The sequence below is a fragment of the Varanus komodoensis genome, unplaced genomic scaffold (assembly GCF_004798865.1).
Source record: "Varanus komodoensis strain SLA01 unplaced genomic scaffold, ASM479886v1 scaffold2, whole genome shotgun sequence".
NCBI lineage: Eukaryota > Metazoa > Chordata > Lepidosauria > Squamata > Varanidae > Varanus > Varanus komodoensis.
The window spans coordinates 34195043-34211093 of NW_025335568.1; the positions used below are offsets into that span (position 1 = coordinate 34195043).

General features: G+C 38.9%; 1 protein-coding gene across 1 annotated transcript; it reads right to left on the reverse strand.

Moving 5' to 3' along the window:
• Positions 1-1073: 1073 nt before the first annotated feature.
• On the reverse strand, positions 1074-15359 carry UPF3A (UPF3A regulator of nonsense mediated mRNA decay). Its single transcript, XM_044428545.1, has 10 exons — positions 15186-15359; positions 14512-14618; positions 12378-12484; positions 11140-11238; positions 10930-11040; positions 8755-8810; positions 8500-8658; positions 5416-5564; positions 3158-3452; positions 1074-1758 (listed from the first exon to the last, which is right to left on the reverse strand). The coding sequence occupies exons 1-10, from the start codon at positions 15357-15359 to the stop codon at positions 1585-1587; spliced, it is 1431 nt and encodes a 476-aa protein (XP_044284480.1). The 3' UTR covers positions 1074-1584.
• Positions 15360-16051: the final 692 nt, after the last annotated feature.

A 16051-nucleotide genomic window follows, 5' to 3' on the forward strand; every position in this document is an offset into this window, starting at 1 on the left:
AACCTATTTAACAATATATGTTTCCATTGGTGATGTGTAAAACATGCTTTATGAAATACTAACATATAAAACATTGTTGCTAAAATCACATTAAAAATTGGCAAAAACATTTTAAAATATTCCATGAAAACAGAGAAATATTTACACTCAGGTCAGTCTTTCTTCTAGCTGAAACACAGGAAACCCCTTAAAAGGCAAAAATGGTTCAGAAACTAAAAAAAAGTGCTGGCACTTACCTGATGTTCTAGCAGAAGGACAAGCAAGATATGACAGTGATAGATTTGCATATTAGAACTGGGCCACTTTGAATTCCTCTAAAGCAGGGTAAGTAGAAAGTGGCACTGACCATTCTTATTCCTATAGTTTTCTCCCTAAAACTGCCTCCCACAAGTTGTTCCTTGTAGTCGAGCTCTGAAACCAGAACTATCCCAGTTCAGAGAAAAAGAGATGGATGAAGCAAAGGTTGACTAGACCCCCTCTACCTGCACATGCTGTACTTAAAATCACAGAACCCCTTTAATGGAATTTTGCACAACCCCAATTTTAACACATGAATCATGCTGTCCCGCTGTGTAGTTTGCCTTTTAAAAACAATTTAAATAAATTGAACTACTGAAGTATAGGGACCCTGGACATAAATGTGCAAATTATGAACCTCATTCTGCAAGTATAACTTAACCACCCATGATCCTGCAGCAAGTGGAATATTGCTCTAACATAGTAATTTAAACATTATCTTCATTAGAAGATGAATTGTTTCAGCAAAATGATGGCATTAGTTGCTCTTGTTCATTATTCAGTAATGCACTTACTAAATTGGGTCTAAACTACTGACTCCTGACAAGACCAAGCTATAGTACTTACTTGTGCATTTCTCTCCTCACTGATGTAAATATAACTATTCTCCATATAATTCAATTCTTGTCTTACAGGGCTGAGAGAAGGGTAACTAATCAATTCATAAACACATTTAAATGCTTCAATGAAAACTCTCTCTCTCTCTCATTTAACAGAGTGGAACAGGCATAATATTTTCTGAAATGTATACAAATCTCAAAATATTCTAGGAATTACTAGAGGTTTCCACACTCTACATTCTGAAATATAGCATAATTGTTAATATGCATGCCCTATCCATGTCTCAAGGCAAGGTACATCCTATGCATATGAAAGGTATTCTGCCCCTTTATGCACAGATGTGTGTATTAGATTGAGTACATGTCAGTGAATAATGCCCCTGAAATCCATCTTAGTGAAGAACAGTTATATGCTATTCCACTTATAACTTACAATCAAACATGCACTATATGCATGGTGGGACTGAAATTTGTCCTCATGTGCCCAGAGCATATCCACAGCAGAAAACAGAATAAATGCACCCTGAATTTACCCCTAAGAATGGTAAATCATTTCATTTCCTTTTTTTCCTCATTCAATATATCAAATGTTGCCTGTTGCTCAAATTACTACCAGAAAACTAAAGGGGAAAAGGCCATTATAGTTTTCTTGGTAATGCTGGTTCTGAAAACATAGACTCTTCTGGTGACACTAAATCTTAATGTTTAAGGTTATGTCCATGCTATTTTATTCTGCATCTTCACTCTTCTCAGAACCACCTCCAGTTGAATTGTCTGCCTCATATTTTCTGCCATAAACCTCTTCAGAAGACTTTTCAGCAGAGTCACAGGACCTACTTGTAGACCCCGTATGTGTTCGAATGCGAACTCCTGGCTGGTATAGCTGCATGGCTGGTCGATCCTGTTTTGGAAGAAACAAAGAAGATTAAAGCTTTGAGAAAACCATTTACCCCCATTTAGGAGTTCTCAAAATGACTTAATAGAGAAAAGAGGACTTTATGGAAAACTATTTTACATTCATTAAGAAAGGGGGCAATGTGGTTATAATGATATGACATTTATCACCTCAGTCCTGTTTCCTAGCAACCAAATACTTTAAGCATATTAAAAAAATTCTAGATAGATTAAGATAGCTGTTTTGGCAGAAAAGTGATGGGAAAGCATACAGTATCAACCTAATCCATGGAAAGTTTCACAGACCACTATCCAAATTTAAATCAATTGTAACAGCTAGGAAAGCTAGATGAAAACCAAACATGGACAGAATAATTTTCAAACAGAAAAAAACCATCCATAGTTCCCAATATATAAATGAGCATAACAATATATAAGCTGACCTTAACAATGCAGTTCTTGATTTAATAATATCCTGGCTAACAAGCATGGGTCCAAAAACAGCTGCTCAATCTTGTCATATTTTCAAGAGTCCTAAATAGCTAAATGTAGGTGATGAACAAGGCAACTCCCTTAGATGCAGTCCCAAAGGCTATAATGTAGTCAATCACAAGGGCATAGACAGTGCCAAAGCTGCAAATTTAAACTTATTAGAGAATGAGCTTCACAGATATTAGTGTGCTTCTGGGTAAATGTGCTTGAGATCAAGCTACACATCCTTGAAAATGCATATCCAGTTGCCACTTAGCACAATATGGTTGCCTAACCCACAAATAGTGATGCTGTATCTGTGCCAATGCAAGCCACACTCTGCACTGCTGCAGCTAAATAGTTACAGAATCCAGTGAAAGAATGATACTTTTGGACAACACCTCTTTTCTGGACTATATCCACATTAAAAGCAGCTAAACTGCGTTTTCTTTTGAAAAATCATCAGAAAATAGATTCCTCACCTTTTTTAGATGTTCTAGTATTCAACTAATGTCTTAGCCAGTACCAGTGTTACTTCAGCTTAGACTAGTGTTTCCCTTTAGTTAGCAGTCAGTTTACTAAGACAAAAGATCGGGATCCTTGGGAAGGGATTTGTTGAGGATAGGTTCTCACAGAGAATGTAGGCATTCTGTCATGTGATTTTTAAAACAAGCAAATTTTTAAAAAGCTAGAATTCCGAGAAAGGTGTTTGATAAAAGCATGTTTTTTTTTAAAAAAAGTACAAACATATAAATAAGCAGCAAAGACAGATATGAGTACCTATCAATGTAACTGCTTTCGCCAAACAAATATGGTTCTCATATAACTGAAAATCAAGCTGTTTAAAAAGTTAATGCTGAGATGTCAAAGGCAAGTCCTGTGTGACCCTGAAGTAATTTTACTAATGAAAGATTATCCTAAATGAATAAAAGAACCTTATTTCTTATGCGCTCCTTTTTGGATGCCATGTCATCACACTTGTCCTCTTTACCCAGTTTGTCTACTGTGTCCACAGTGAAGCTGTAGTTGTAGTTCACTTTCTTCCCTCGATCTTGGTTGTATCCTTTCCCCCACTTCACCTCATCTTCATTCCTTCTCACAAACTTGTCATATTCATAGTGAGTTCTGTGCTTTCGACCATCTTCCAACCGATACCTTTGCCTCTCAGGCTCTTTTTCACGAAATCTTCTCTCTGAATCTCTTTGCTCTTTATCACTATCATTTTGTGATCTGTGTTTAAAAAAAGGAACAATGTTTTTCAGTAAATTCTATTCACAAGCTGGGAGGCAAGTTACCATAAAATCAAGTGATGCATTTCCATCAGCTGTATAAGCCAACTGTATAAGCCAACTATGCAACCCAATTAAGAACAAGACTATGACGGATTGTAGCACTACAGCTCCCAACTCTATATCAGTGCCAGACTATAGGAATGGATGGGGGAACTGAGTCATCAAGGAAAGCTGTTTTAGGGCACAACCCTATAGCCCCTAGAAATTGAGTGAGTTTCTACATCATGCTAAGCCACCCGAAGAATAAGCCATCATGTGTCAATTACTGGCTCAATAACTTGACAGACAATCAGAGCTCTGTGGCTTCTCTCCCTCCTCTGTCCTCCCACTGGCTTCTGGAATGTGTCTGAGGTGCCTTTACATCAGAACTGGTAGCTTTTTTAGATTCTGTGTTTGTGTACTTTCTGCACTTGGTCCACTGGAGTTACTTGTTCTTGAGGGAAACTCAAGATTGGCTGTCTCCTATTTAACTAAGTATACTGTTATCCCCTCATGACTTAGTCAATTTCACATACAAACACACCTGCTTCAGTGCTTCCTTTGCCATGTTTTTTAAAGGCTGTGAATGCTCTTGGCTTCTTGATTTTTAGGAACACAAGGTAGAGGGATAATGGTGGTGCACTAGTGAGATTTTGAGGAGTGGCAGGGGTTATCACTGCTCTCACAGGGCAGCACTTAAGTTGTTACCATCAACCCACAATTAATTTGCCCTGTCAAGATCAGATGTCACAACATGCCACACTGAACACGCAACTAGCCATGGATTCTCCACATGGCTTATTTGTAAAAACTAAGCCACCCTTTGGAAACCACACCAGATTCAATGTCACAACAACCCACCACAGGCAATAACCCAGGCTGAGCTGTCACTTCATGTGAGCCAGGTCAATGTTTGAGAGTCCATAGGATACAAAGGATTAAGATGTTTGAAGAATCCATTTGGGGGTGGCAATACATGGGATTCCCTGGTTTTCACTCTCCAGGCTCTGGTCTGCTTTGCAGCAGCCCTGAGTCCAGGTTCCTGGTGAGCACACCCAGCATTTGTGCAGAGCTCACCAAGAATCAAATCTCACATGCTTTACAAGCAGCATCCGTCTTTTGTTCCACCTGCAGCAGCCAAAACAGCTGCTGCAGGAATGGGGCTTTGCACAACTGCTGTGCAAGCAATACCCCTCACCACACTACCCGAAACAGACATTTCAGATGATACACCTGACATGGAAGAAGATTGCCAGTTGTGAAAGCTTCATTCCACAAGTGTTTGAAGACTTCCGTTTGACTTGTCTCACTTTGCAAAACTGGGCCAAGCACAAGAGGAAGTTCGCAATTGCTTTAAGGATGGATTCTAGCAGAATCAGTCTGACTATGGACTATGACAGAATCTTACAGCAGATACACATCTATCACCTCAAAGGTGAACATCTCCAGTTGGATCATCAACCTGATCTCAGCCACCACAGAAAGCTCTGTAGGATCTCCTCTCACAAGGTCAATGTTACAGCCTTGGATGAGTATGCAAGAAGGAAAAGGGGGGCATGCTGGTGTGTTGAAGGGGATGGAGGAAGGAGAGCCAGATGGTACATTGTATCCCATGGACCTTCCAGCTGCAGATCTGCCTCACCTGCACCAGCACAACTCCACAAGACTGGTTCACTGTCTGTCTAATGGAAAAATGAAAAGAGGGGTGGACACATGAAAACTGTCTGTCACTTTTATTCATCTGGCAGCAGCCCAGTAGGCCATAGGAATTTCAGAAGCCTCTGGAATTGAAGACCTCCATTTAGCAGGCAGCAACCTGAAAGGGTTGCACTCCTAATCTACACACTAAGTGAAAGTGATGAAGTGATTTCTTAAAATGCCTGGAAGATGCAATTTAATATTCAAGATAAACTGCTACTTACTTTTCCTTTAATGAACCTTCCAGTGGCTTAGATTTTATACTCCCATGCCCTGGTGACTTCTCCCATTTGTTCTCTTCTGTTTCAGCTTTTTCTTTTTCTCTGTGCTTTTCTGTGGCTTGCTCATCTCCTTTCTCAGGCTTTTTAAGAAGCTAAGAAATATTTATATGCCTATTACTAACTAAAATATTTATTACTTTCATCAAATAGATATCAAGACAATGAAAAAGTATAGCCAAAAAGTATAGCCAAAAATGATAATACAACCACAAAATACACTAAAAACAGTAAATTGAAATAATAAAAATTGCTTTACTTCTTAAGCAGTAAAACCACAACAAAACAGACAAAATGATTCAAAACACTTGGGCAAAGACAAAGGTTTTGACAGTAGCCTAGTTGGGAAGTTACCAGACTATGGAACACCATAGTCGGACTATTTGTATCCAGGAATTATTATAGCTGGTGAATCAGCTAAAGCTAATAAAAGCACTCAAGAGTCACCAAGCTCACCTGCCTCAAGTAAAAAAGCTGACTTCAGGCGTGTTCCCAAGGTACATATCACCTCTTTTAAGAGGAATACTTTCTGTTACTGCCTGGTGGTTTATAATAAAAGACCTATAATGCACAGATATCATGGATTAAAGAGCCAGTTTCATGTGTGTCACCCAGACTTGGATGCATGAGCTGGCTGGAGATTTTGTCACTAACTCTGCCTTAGCTTTGTCCATCTTGGTACATCATGCAGCACCAATACTAGGTGGAGATGCAGAAAGGAGAGGGAATTGCTGTCATCTGTAAGGATTTCAGCTCCTTCTCCAGAAGATCAGTCCACTCAGGAGCTGGATTGAGTGTTTCTACCTGGTATTGCACTAGAGTGACAGGAATTCTGATTGTATACTAATCACCCATGGCCAAAATGAGATGACTAATCCCTAGGCCACTGACTTGGAGGCAGGCTTCACTGAAAATTATAAGATTTCTTTCGCATGTGCATATTTAGAGTAATATTATTTATAATTATCTGATTGTCAGTGTGGACGTTAATGACATTATAGGCCCAGTGTTAGACTGGAATATCTAGTACTGAAGCTTATACTTCAGGTCTATATGGTTGACCTTGTTTTGATTGGTGTTTGGAGAATTTTGTATCCTGGTGACAGAGACTACAGTTTATTTCACCAATACATAAGAAATGTTTTTGATTAGATTAGTTTTTGGTTCCCAAATCTTTGCTACATCAAATAAAAGTTTGCACAGTTGAAATGCTCATAATCTCAGAGCCCAGTAGACTTGGAGTTGCAGTATGTCAGATTTGTCAAAGCCTCCAAGCCTTTGGTACCTTAATGTTTCTCTTTTTAATGATGAAGTGTTTAAAATTAAGATTTCTATTGAGCTACTTGAATATTTTGAAAATAATAAGAGCACTGTTGATACTTGTACAGAATTGAATTATTGCGTACACTTCAAGAATTTTAATGCAACAAACTACTGAAATCTCGTAACTCGTTTTTCTGTTTTCCCAACTGCACAGTTTTGTCAGGAACTGCTGAAAGTTAAATAGCAGTTGAATTATATCTTTATAATCCTCTCAGTTGAATTATCTCCTTCCACATCAAATGGAAATCAATGGAATTGATAGGTCACATCAATGGAATTTGATGTGACCTATCTATGACAAACATATTGAGAAACTTTTGAGCATCCTAGTAAAAGTTTGGCAACTTAATGTAACTTCAACTATTAGAGATGAAAATGATAGGCTAATCTCTCTCGCACAGATACATGAATGCAGTTTTTAAAGGTTTATTCTTATTTGTATTGTAGTCAGCAAAACATCAGAGCAGGATAATCTTTTCATTCATGTTACTCTTCCACTCATTAATTTCATAGCTCCTTTGTACTTGGAGGAAACTATGAGAGCAATTACCTAACAAGAACAATGGGAAATCAACCGGTCCAGATGGACTTCCAATTGAGTGGTATAAAATATTTTTCTAGGATCTTATTTAAAAAATTGCATCATCTACATAATTATATTTTGGAATCAGGCTCCCTTTCTTCATAATTAAATATAAGCTTATATTATAGTGATTCCTACACCTGGCAAAAGACTCTAATTGTGCTATTGCAGTGTTTCAGTAATCAACATAGATATTGAAATATTAAATACAGTTTTGGCCAATGGATTTCCACACATCTTTGCGACATTATTTCAGTCATACCAGGTTGAATTTATTAAACTGGGAGCTAACAATCAATTGCAGCATTTCTTAGAATCTAGATTTGGCCCTTCAGTTTTTACAGCTTCACAATCTCTTTCATAATTGGAAATACTTATTGAGGCTAAAAAGTTATATCAACCTATATAAATAAATTTTAAAATATTTATTTTTGTGAATAAATGATAGAAAGGGTCCAAAGCAAGAATGGAACAGGCAATTGGATTATCCTATCTAGCCTAATCACTAGATTGTCAATTTAGCATCTATTTGTGAAACTGTTATGGATCTCACATTGTATCTTATTGAACTATAACATGTTTATTGGATACCAAAATGTCTCTTTTGTAAGTGCTGAACAAATGTTGGAGGTGTAATACTACCAGTGCTTCCTTTGATCATATGTTTGGACAATTTCTAGCAGTTGCCATTTTAGGAGGGGTTAATAATATGGATCAATTTTTATTAGAACACTTTTTAATAGTAACTGACATATATGTTCTTTTAAATTAGCTGCCTATTTTCTGTAAGCTAGTGCATAGTATAAACAGATACTATGTATTAACTGAGAGATTCTGTGTTCCTTTTACTAATAAAGGATAAATCACAACAGTGGAAGAATAACTCCTCACTTCTTATAATGCAGTGTGCAGAGGACTTAATAACATTTTAACAGATGGCATATAGACACCACTTCTTAATGGATACATACATTGATTCTTTGTCTGCCTTTGTTAAAGTGTTATTCAAATATATGTAGTTACATATTTTCCTTGTCTGGTTCATGGTTTTTAAATGTATAATAAAAAACAAAAAAACACTGAATAACTGGAGACAACTTAAAATATGTTTATCCCAAAGTTACCTTGATTCGTATTTCTTTTTCAGAAATTTTCTTTTGCTTTTCAGCATCTTTTCTTTTACGTCTTTCCTCTTCTCTACGCTTCCGCTTCTCATCTTCTCTAAGACGTTTCTTTTCTGATTCTCTCCTCCTTCGCTCTTCCCTTTTCTCTTCTCGGATCCTCTAAAATTATTGAAATGATGCATAATGTAGACTTGTAGAAATACTGAGAAGAATTTGACACACAAATTTAAGCTTAAGTCAAAAATATAATCATACCTGTTTTTCTAATTTCCTGTTTTTAATATATTCCAAAAGTGGTGTTGTCCTTCTAGCTAAAATAGAAAAAAATGTGATGCAGTATTTCATTCCTAACATGTGTGTTTTTTTATGCTTTTAATTATTTAAGGTTCAGTACATTAATTACTACATGATAATGCATACAGTTTCATAATGGGACATAAATAGTATTTCTCATATTTCAAATGTAGAAAAGTCATTTTGTTATTGTTAAGAAATCTAGGAACCTGTAAAGCTAGACCCATATATAAGATTACTTAAATGTATATTTTATTTTTCAATAAAAAACATTTTTCTCGCAGCTTTTCAAAATTTTGAAGAAGCATGTTTCTTTGCAGAATATTTTTCTTTCAACTTCTACCTGACTAGTAATAATTTACTTGCAACCTTCTCAGATTATTTAAAAATTTGTTGCCATCTATAATAAGTGAAATGCAAATTCTTGCAGATTTATGTAAAATAAGTAATAACTAGATAACAATAAATTCACTGAAACAATGCAGATAGTTTGTGCTATCTTTTTTAAAACTTGGCAGAACAGACTCAGAAAGTAGGCAAAGGAAAACAGGCTATATCATAGTCAACACATGGCAACCATGGTGAGTGACCATGGAGTTATTTTGTAATTTCTATCTCTATACATTTTTTGTTTATAATGTTAGTTTTAGCAGGAACATTTGTTCCTTTCGAAAGACAAGGAGCCATAAAAAAGACAGCTTCTGCAGAACAGCTTCTGTGAAGCACTGATTCATAGATGTTTTCACTTTAGCCACTGCTGGTTAAACCAATAATATTTAGTATTTATATAGCTTTTTGCTAATTGCAAAAATTGTTTCACATATAATTTCTCATATCCATATAACAATATGAGATAGTATGTTGTTATCCGAAATTATATAGCAATGGGGTGAGAAATCATGTCTACCTAATGCCACCCAGTGGATCCACAGCTGACTGAAACTTAAACCAAGGGTATCCTCATCTTATCTCTAGTTCTCAACTGGTAAGAAACACCAGTTCTCTTATCTTTAGTTCTGTACAGCCCATAGTTAGCCTAAACCTTAATTATACTTCTCAATGTACTGTGTTGGATTGTGGTTCAAAACGTAAGTTAAGTTGTAAATGAATATCAAAATTATCCTCCCTAATATATGAGAACTTTATTCAAACATTACTGAAGCAGCAAGGAAACCAGCTGCATCTGGTCAGGTTAGTTGCATGTAGTCAACCAGGCCATGTGGCCCTGTTGAATGGTGTAACTCTTGCACAGTTAACCTTCAGTGACAGGACAGGCTGACATGGAAAGAAACCCCATAATTTGGTCACTCATGTGTTGTCTTCTTATAGACATCACTAAAGAATTACTAATGTTCCATTCCTGTAATTCACAAATCTGCCCTCAAATCTGCCCTCTTATAGGTACATAAATAGGACCACAACATAAGAAAAACTCCTTGTTATTTTTTGATTGTATTACATGTCATTTGACATTTTATAGTACTTCAAATTATTCATTACTTGATCGTCCAAAAAATTACAATTTCTAAAAACAATTTCAGTAAAATTAGATTGTACTACATTAACAAAGGAGATTATTAATATTGGCTATGTGTGTTTTTTTCAGAAATACATAAGCTTCTAATAATCAGCCTGGGTTTTCTTCCAAGAAATAAGAATAGTTGCAGTAGCTATAATGATAGTAGCAGCAGCAGCAAAGGCAATACTGAATAATTAAAACTTCTTTATATTAATTGCTAAACCTAGATAAAGTAGCATTGTCTTTCATTATGCCGGGATCTTTTTGACCCCTTCTCCATTCTTTCTTTGAGCATGCTGTATTAATTTTCTCCCTTTTAGTTCAGTTCACTGCCATGTCTTTTTAGTGAAACTTCAAATTTTCGTAACAACACAAATGGGAGCCAGTGCTGAAACACCGCAGAATACCTCCTCTTTATTGTAGGAGAATAGGTAACGTAATGAAATGGCATGGGATAGAGGAAAACATTTTATGTACTTCTAGGAACTTCTACAATTGTGCTAGGAATAACCACAATTTAATGTAACAACTCCAAGTTGCCTAACAAGCAGGAGAACTGAAATATAATAGAATTTCATAACTTTCATTTATGGAGGGGGAAAATCAGCTTAACAGACCAATGAGTTCCCTTGTTTTTGCCTCAATTTCTCCTAGCAGGATTTCAGGGTTGGCACATATTTTTTCTTCCTCAGCACAGTAAGTTTCTAAAAATTTTCTGTATTCTGGATCTGTGAAAGGAAAGCAATTGAAAAGGAAGTAAATAACTGCACATTGGGACTTAGCCACAGTAGATTAGGCAAATGTTTCTGTCAAGAAAATGAATTTACCATCTTCTATGCTTCCAGCTTTTGCATCTTTCTTCTTCAGCTTCTTTTTAGAAATCTTTTGGAACGGTGCAAATTCAACAACAGCAGGGTATTCTAAACCTTGTAAAAATTGTAAAAGAAAGCAATGATTAAAGGCAAATAATATCCCCTTTTTGAAGAGGCCTTGATCCTAGGTACTCTTGAATACAAATATCAGAATTAAAATACATAATTTTATTTTGCACTACCTAACAATGCAGTGTTTCTTTAATTAAATATTTAATATTTTGCGTGCAAAAGCCAAATCTCTCTGGGTGGCTCCTATCCATGTAAGTACCACTGAGTTCAGTGAGGCTTGCATCCACGTAAGTGGGTATAGGACTGTAGCCTAAGGTTAGACTGCCTTGATCCAGTAAATCTGGTTAAATTTTCATCAAACACCACTGCTCTGGCTCAATATGTCTGTTGCTGTTCATGGAAATCCACATCCCTGGCCACATTCATGGACTGCAGCCAATATAAATAGTTGCATCATAAGGCCTTTCATTTATATTATTTTAAATATGGGAAAGCTATGTATCAACAAAGATACTAACAAAGATACCAATGCAGAAGGCTGAAAAAAATACTGCATGCTACAGCTGTACTTCTTTTTAAAGTGATTGTAGCTACAATTCCATACCTACTTACCTGGGAGTTAAGCCCCTCTGAATTCAAAGGGTCTTATATCTAAGAAGACATGCATACAATTGTAGTTATTCAGTTTCTTGAAACTCACCTGATAATATTCACACTTAGGAATTAGGCATATATTTGTTAATAAATATCTTGGTAAACTTTCACTGCACAGACATTAACTTCTATGCAAATATATATTTCCTAATTTTATTTGAAAACTTCACCTGCTTTCAAAGTAGGACATTTTCTCTGTGGAATGCAGACCTCTCAATGTCTATTTCAGAAAAAGAGCAGAGGATTTAAACACTGGAAATGAATTTGCATAAACCTTTGACAAGGATAACTTTGGGTAGAATTCTGGCCATGAGAGAATACTTCACGATCAGCAATGAAGCCAAATGCAGTTTATCATACTGAAAAGAGATGCAAATATTGTCTGGAACACACAGAAATATGATTCATAAAAGAGATGAACCTATCTCAAGGCTTTTGATGTTTCAGCAGCACAAACTCAGCAATCCTTTTGCATGCATAAAATTAGTTGTATCCTTGAATCTTGACCATAGTGATAAATGAATTACCTTTATTGTCAATGAAGACATAGCCATCAAAGCGATCTCTAAAAAGGAGGATGTCATCAGGATTTCTAAAATTAATATATGCTCTTGAGTAGACATGAGGATAAAGACTGCAAAAACAACAAATATTTTCTGTTATTTATATTTACCTATAAATATTCCCAGAGAAGACAAGCATTATATTTACACATCAAATGAAATGATAGTGAAAATAGAAATTAATTAGGTAATGAATTCTTAGTAGCCATTGGCTTCAGTGCTGCATGCATGCAAAACAGGGTGTAAAATGGCTTAGTCCAGAATATTTCTCCACTCACCCAGTGTTGTCAAAGTGTGCTGCAATTCAACCTGCCCATCTTTCAAGCAAAGCCCTCTTTCAAGGATCCAATGTTCTCTACTAGCTATTAAGGTTCTGCTTCTCCTGTGTCTGGCAACTTGAACACAAAAAGCCTATAGAACAGTGGGTGGCCTTATTGCCAAGAACTGTAGTGCATCAGGCATAGGGGAAGAATGGTGAGGAAGACAATGTTCTACTGAAATTGTACAGTTCTTCCGCACCTAGTTTTCCATGAGTACAGTGGGTAGAAGTGATTGTGGAGTATAGTGTGTGAAAGAATGAAGCAAGCAAGTAAAAATTTCATACTTAATTATCAACATCAAGGGTCTTCAAACTTTCTGAACAGGGGGCCAGTTGAAAGGCTGCGGTGACCATTGCGGGCCGGTGAGGTGGGGGTGCTTGGGGGCACGGGCCGACGAGGTGCCGTTGGGTGAGCACAAGGCAGCATCGGGCACATGTGGTGGTGGCTCGCTCACTCAGAGATCTCCCAGTGAGTCCAAAACCATTTCTGAGCGAGTGAGCCACCACCTCCCTGCCCACAAGGCAGCAGCAAGCGCGCACGTACAGGAGGCAGGTGGCGGTGGCTTGCTCACTCAGAGACCGTCTCCGAGCAAGCAAGCCACCTCCTCCCTGCCCATGCAGCAAGCGCGCGCAGGGGCGGGGAATGGCGGTGCGGGTCAGATCCGTCCTCTGGGCCGTAGTTTGAGGACCCATGATCAATACTACCTCTCACAACCTGTGAGGTTCTGATATCCTCCATGGTAATACAACAAAAGATATGGAGATAACGAGATATGTTGTTAGTATGGACAATTCCATACTATAACAATAATTGTGATAGTGCAAGCCTACAGCAGCTTCACATCCTTACTAAACTAGTAGGTTTGGGGTTTCTTGTTGGTTTTTGCTCTTTCTCCCAAACTAGAATATTTCATTCCAGATACGCATGGGCAAGGAAGAGATTCAGGATGACAATACACAGAAAAGTGAACCATAAGAGGAAGACAAAAGAGGAGGCACCCTGGCTTAGGAGCTCATCCCATCAACACCTGAAAAGTCCCAAAAGCCTGATGCCCAGCTAGAACATCCCATTGCTCCCTCCTTCCTGGAGGATTTATATACCATGGAGGAAGGCAAGAGGATAATAGGATCTATATCAGCTTTTAATAGGCATGAATTTTTTAAAATTTTAAATATTTCATTTTCTGTGTAAACTGCTTTGAGATTAGAAAAAATGTTTACTAATAAACATAGAAGAGCATTATTGATAAGATTAAGTGTTCTATCACTGCTACTCTTCCTCCTCTCAAGTATATGTGAGATTAGCTATAGATGAATATATTTGCTGTCAAAACTGGAAGCCAGTACAACTACAGAGAAAACTCTGTGCCACGGAAACCTCTCATTTAATCTTCACACAATATTAAAGCCATCTTGTGTAAAGTAGCCCTAAATGACTGCAAACACAAGAGCCTAAAGTGTCAGGTTAATAACTGTAACATATAGATTCCAGTTCCTCTTCTTGAAATGCAACATACTCTCAAAATTCAATGTGAGAAATAAATCACATCTGTAGCATGCATCGCAGCAACACAAAGAAAATGACAATAGTCAAAAATATTCATCTTTCCAAAATGCTTTAATATTGTGTTTGTCAGTCCTGTATGACAAAATGCTTTTATAATTCTCTTTGTACTGAAAATGTCCTTTGTGATTGTTGGTGGTAAGTGTGACATCATGCAAATACAAAAAAAAAAAAACGCCTCCTCTGCCATATAGAGATATGAAGCAAGTTCTCACCTGGGATCAGAGGTACAAAATTCAAAATAATCATGAGCAGGAAGTGGATGGAGTTGTTCCTCCAGCTGTTCCTTGGTAAAGCTAGGAGGTAGGCGACGTATAACCACCTGCAAAGTATCACAGGTAAAACAGAGAGCACAGAACACTCCATTCTAGTGCCTACAATACCACCGAAAAAATCATCAAGTTTATCTACCATGCCTCCCCCTCTGCAAAAAAAAAAAAAACCTCTTATTAAAGGCCAAATGAGTTAGCCCGATCTGGTCTCAAAACACGGGTTCTTGGTGACAACACCCTTCACAGCACCTCCTCCACAGAACAATCCTTTCCGAGATTATTCCTCTGCTGGACTCCCACCCCCTTTGAGGTTCTGGGGGGTGGTAACGCTCGTCTTGCAGCTTCCGGCTGAGGCAGCCCGTGTCGCTGACCAGGGTCCTGAAGTTGAAGGCCAGCGCTCCGGAGCCGCAGCGCCTGCGGACGCCGAGCCGAGATCTTTCCGCACCCCTTTCCTCTCGGCACGTGTGAGGAGAGGGCGCCCGTCGCCTCCTTCCGCCCGCTCCTTACCTTTCCGCAGACGGGCGCGGCCTCCCTCCCCGCTCCCTCTCTTGCGCTGTCCCTGGTGCTGGGGGAGAGCCCTTCCTCCCCTTCCTCCGCCCGCCCTGCCGGCTTCTCACTTTACTCAGCGCCGCTCTTTTCTCCTCCCGCTGTTGTTTGCCCGCCGGCAGTCCCAGGCTGGTGGGTGGCGGCGGCGGCGGCGGGGGCGGCGGCGGCGGAGGGGGCGGCCCCGGGGACTGCGGAGGGGTCTCTGGCCCCCGACGCGGCGATTCCCGCTGAAGAGGCGTCTCCATGGTTCCGGGCGGGCGCCCAGCCTCTCACAACCCCGCCAAGCGGCGGCCCCTGCGCCCGCGTCGCTCTCCCGCTCGGCTTCGGCCTCCCTTCGCCCTCATCCCTCAGACAACCGCCAACCTTTCCCAGGAAGCATCGCGAGAGCAGCCCCCTCATTCCTACGAGGGTCTCGCGAGAGAGGAGAAGCGGTGCGAGGGAGAGCGGGGGCGGGAGGCAGAGCCGCAGCCACCGGCAGGGGCGCAACCGGTGCGGCAGGTGGTCTTCGCTTATTAAACTTCGGTACGGTTCTGCGAGGTGGTGGGAGTGCCCGCCGTTAATTTAGCCCAATCAACCACCGAGACTTTATGTGGATTGGCTTTCAGGTTACCCATTCCCCAGTCGTTCAGAATCTCCCCCCAAAGCCTGCTGCAAACTTGCAGCTTAACATGGACTAAATTCTGCATATTTATTCTACTCTTTCTTGGGTTGGCAATAATTACTATTTATAAGACAAGAAAGGGAAAAATCAGGGATGTCTTAGGTAAGAAAAATGGATGGGGCTTTTAGTCAAAACAGCTTTGGGGGAGGGGTAACATTTAGATCCCCCCCTTTTTTTCCTTTTATCAAGGTATCACCTTTGTAGAAGTAGGGCCTGCAACAAGCATCAATATTATACTACAGTCATACCTCTTCAAGATTCTAGCCATTCTATTTC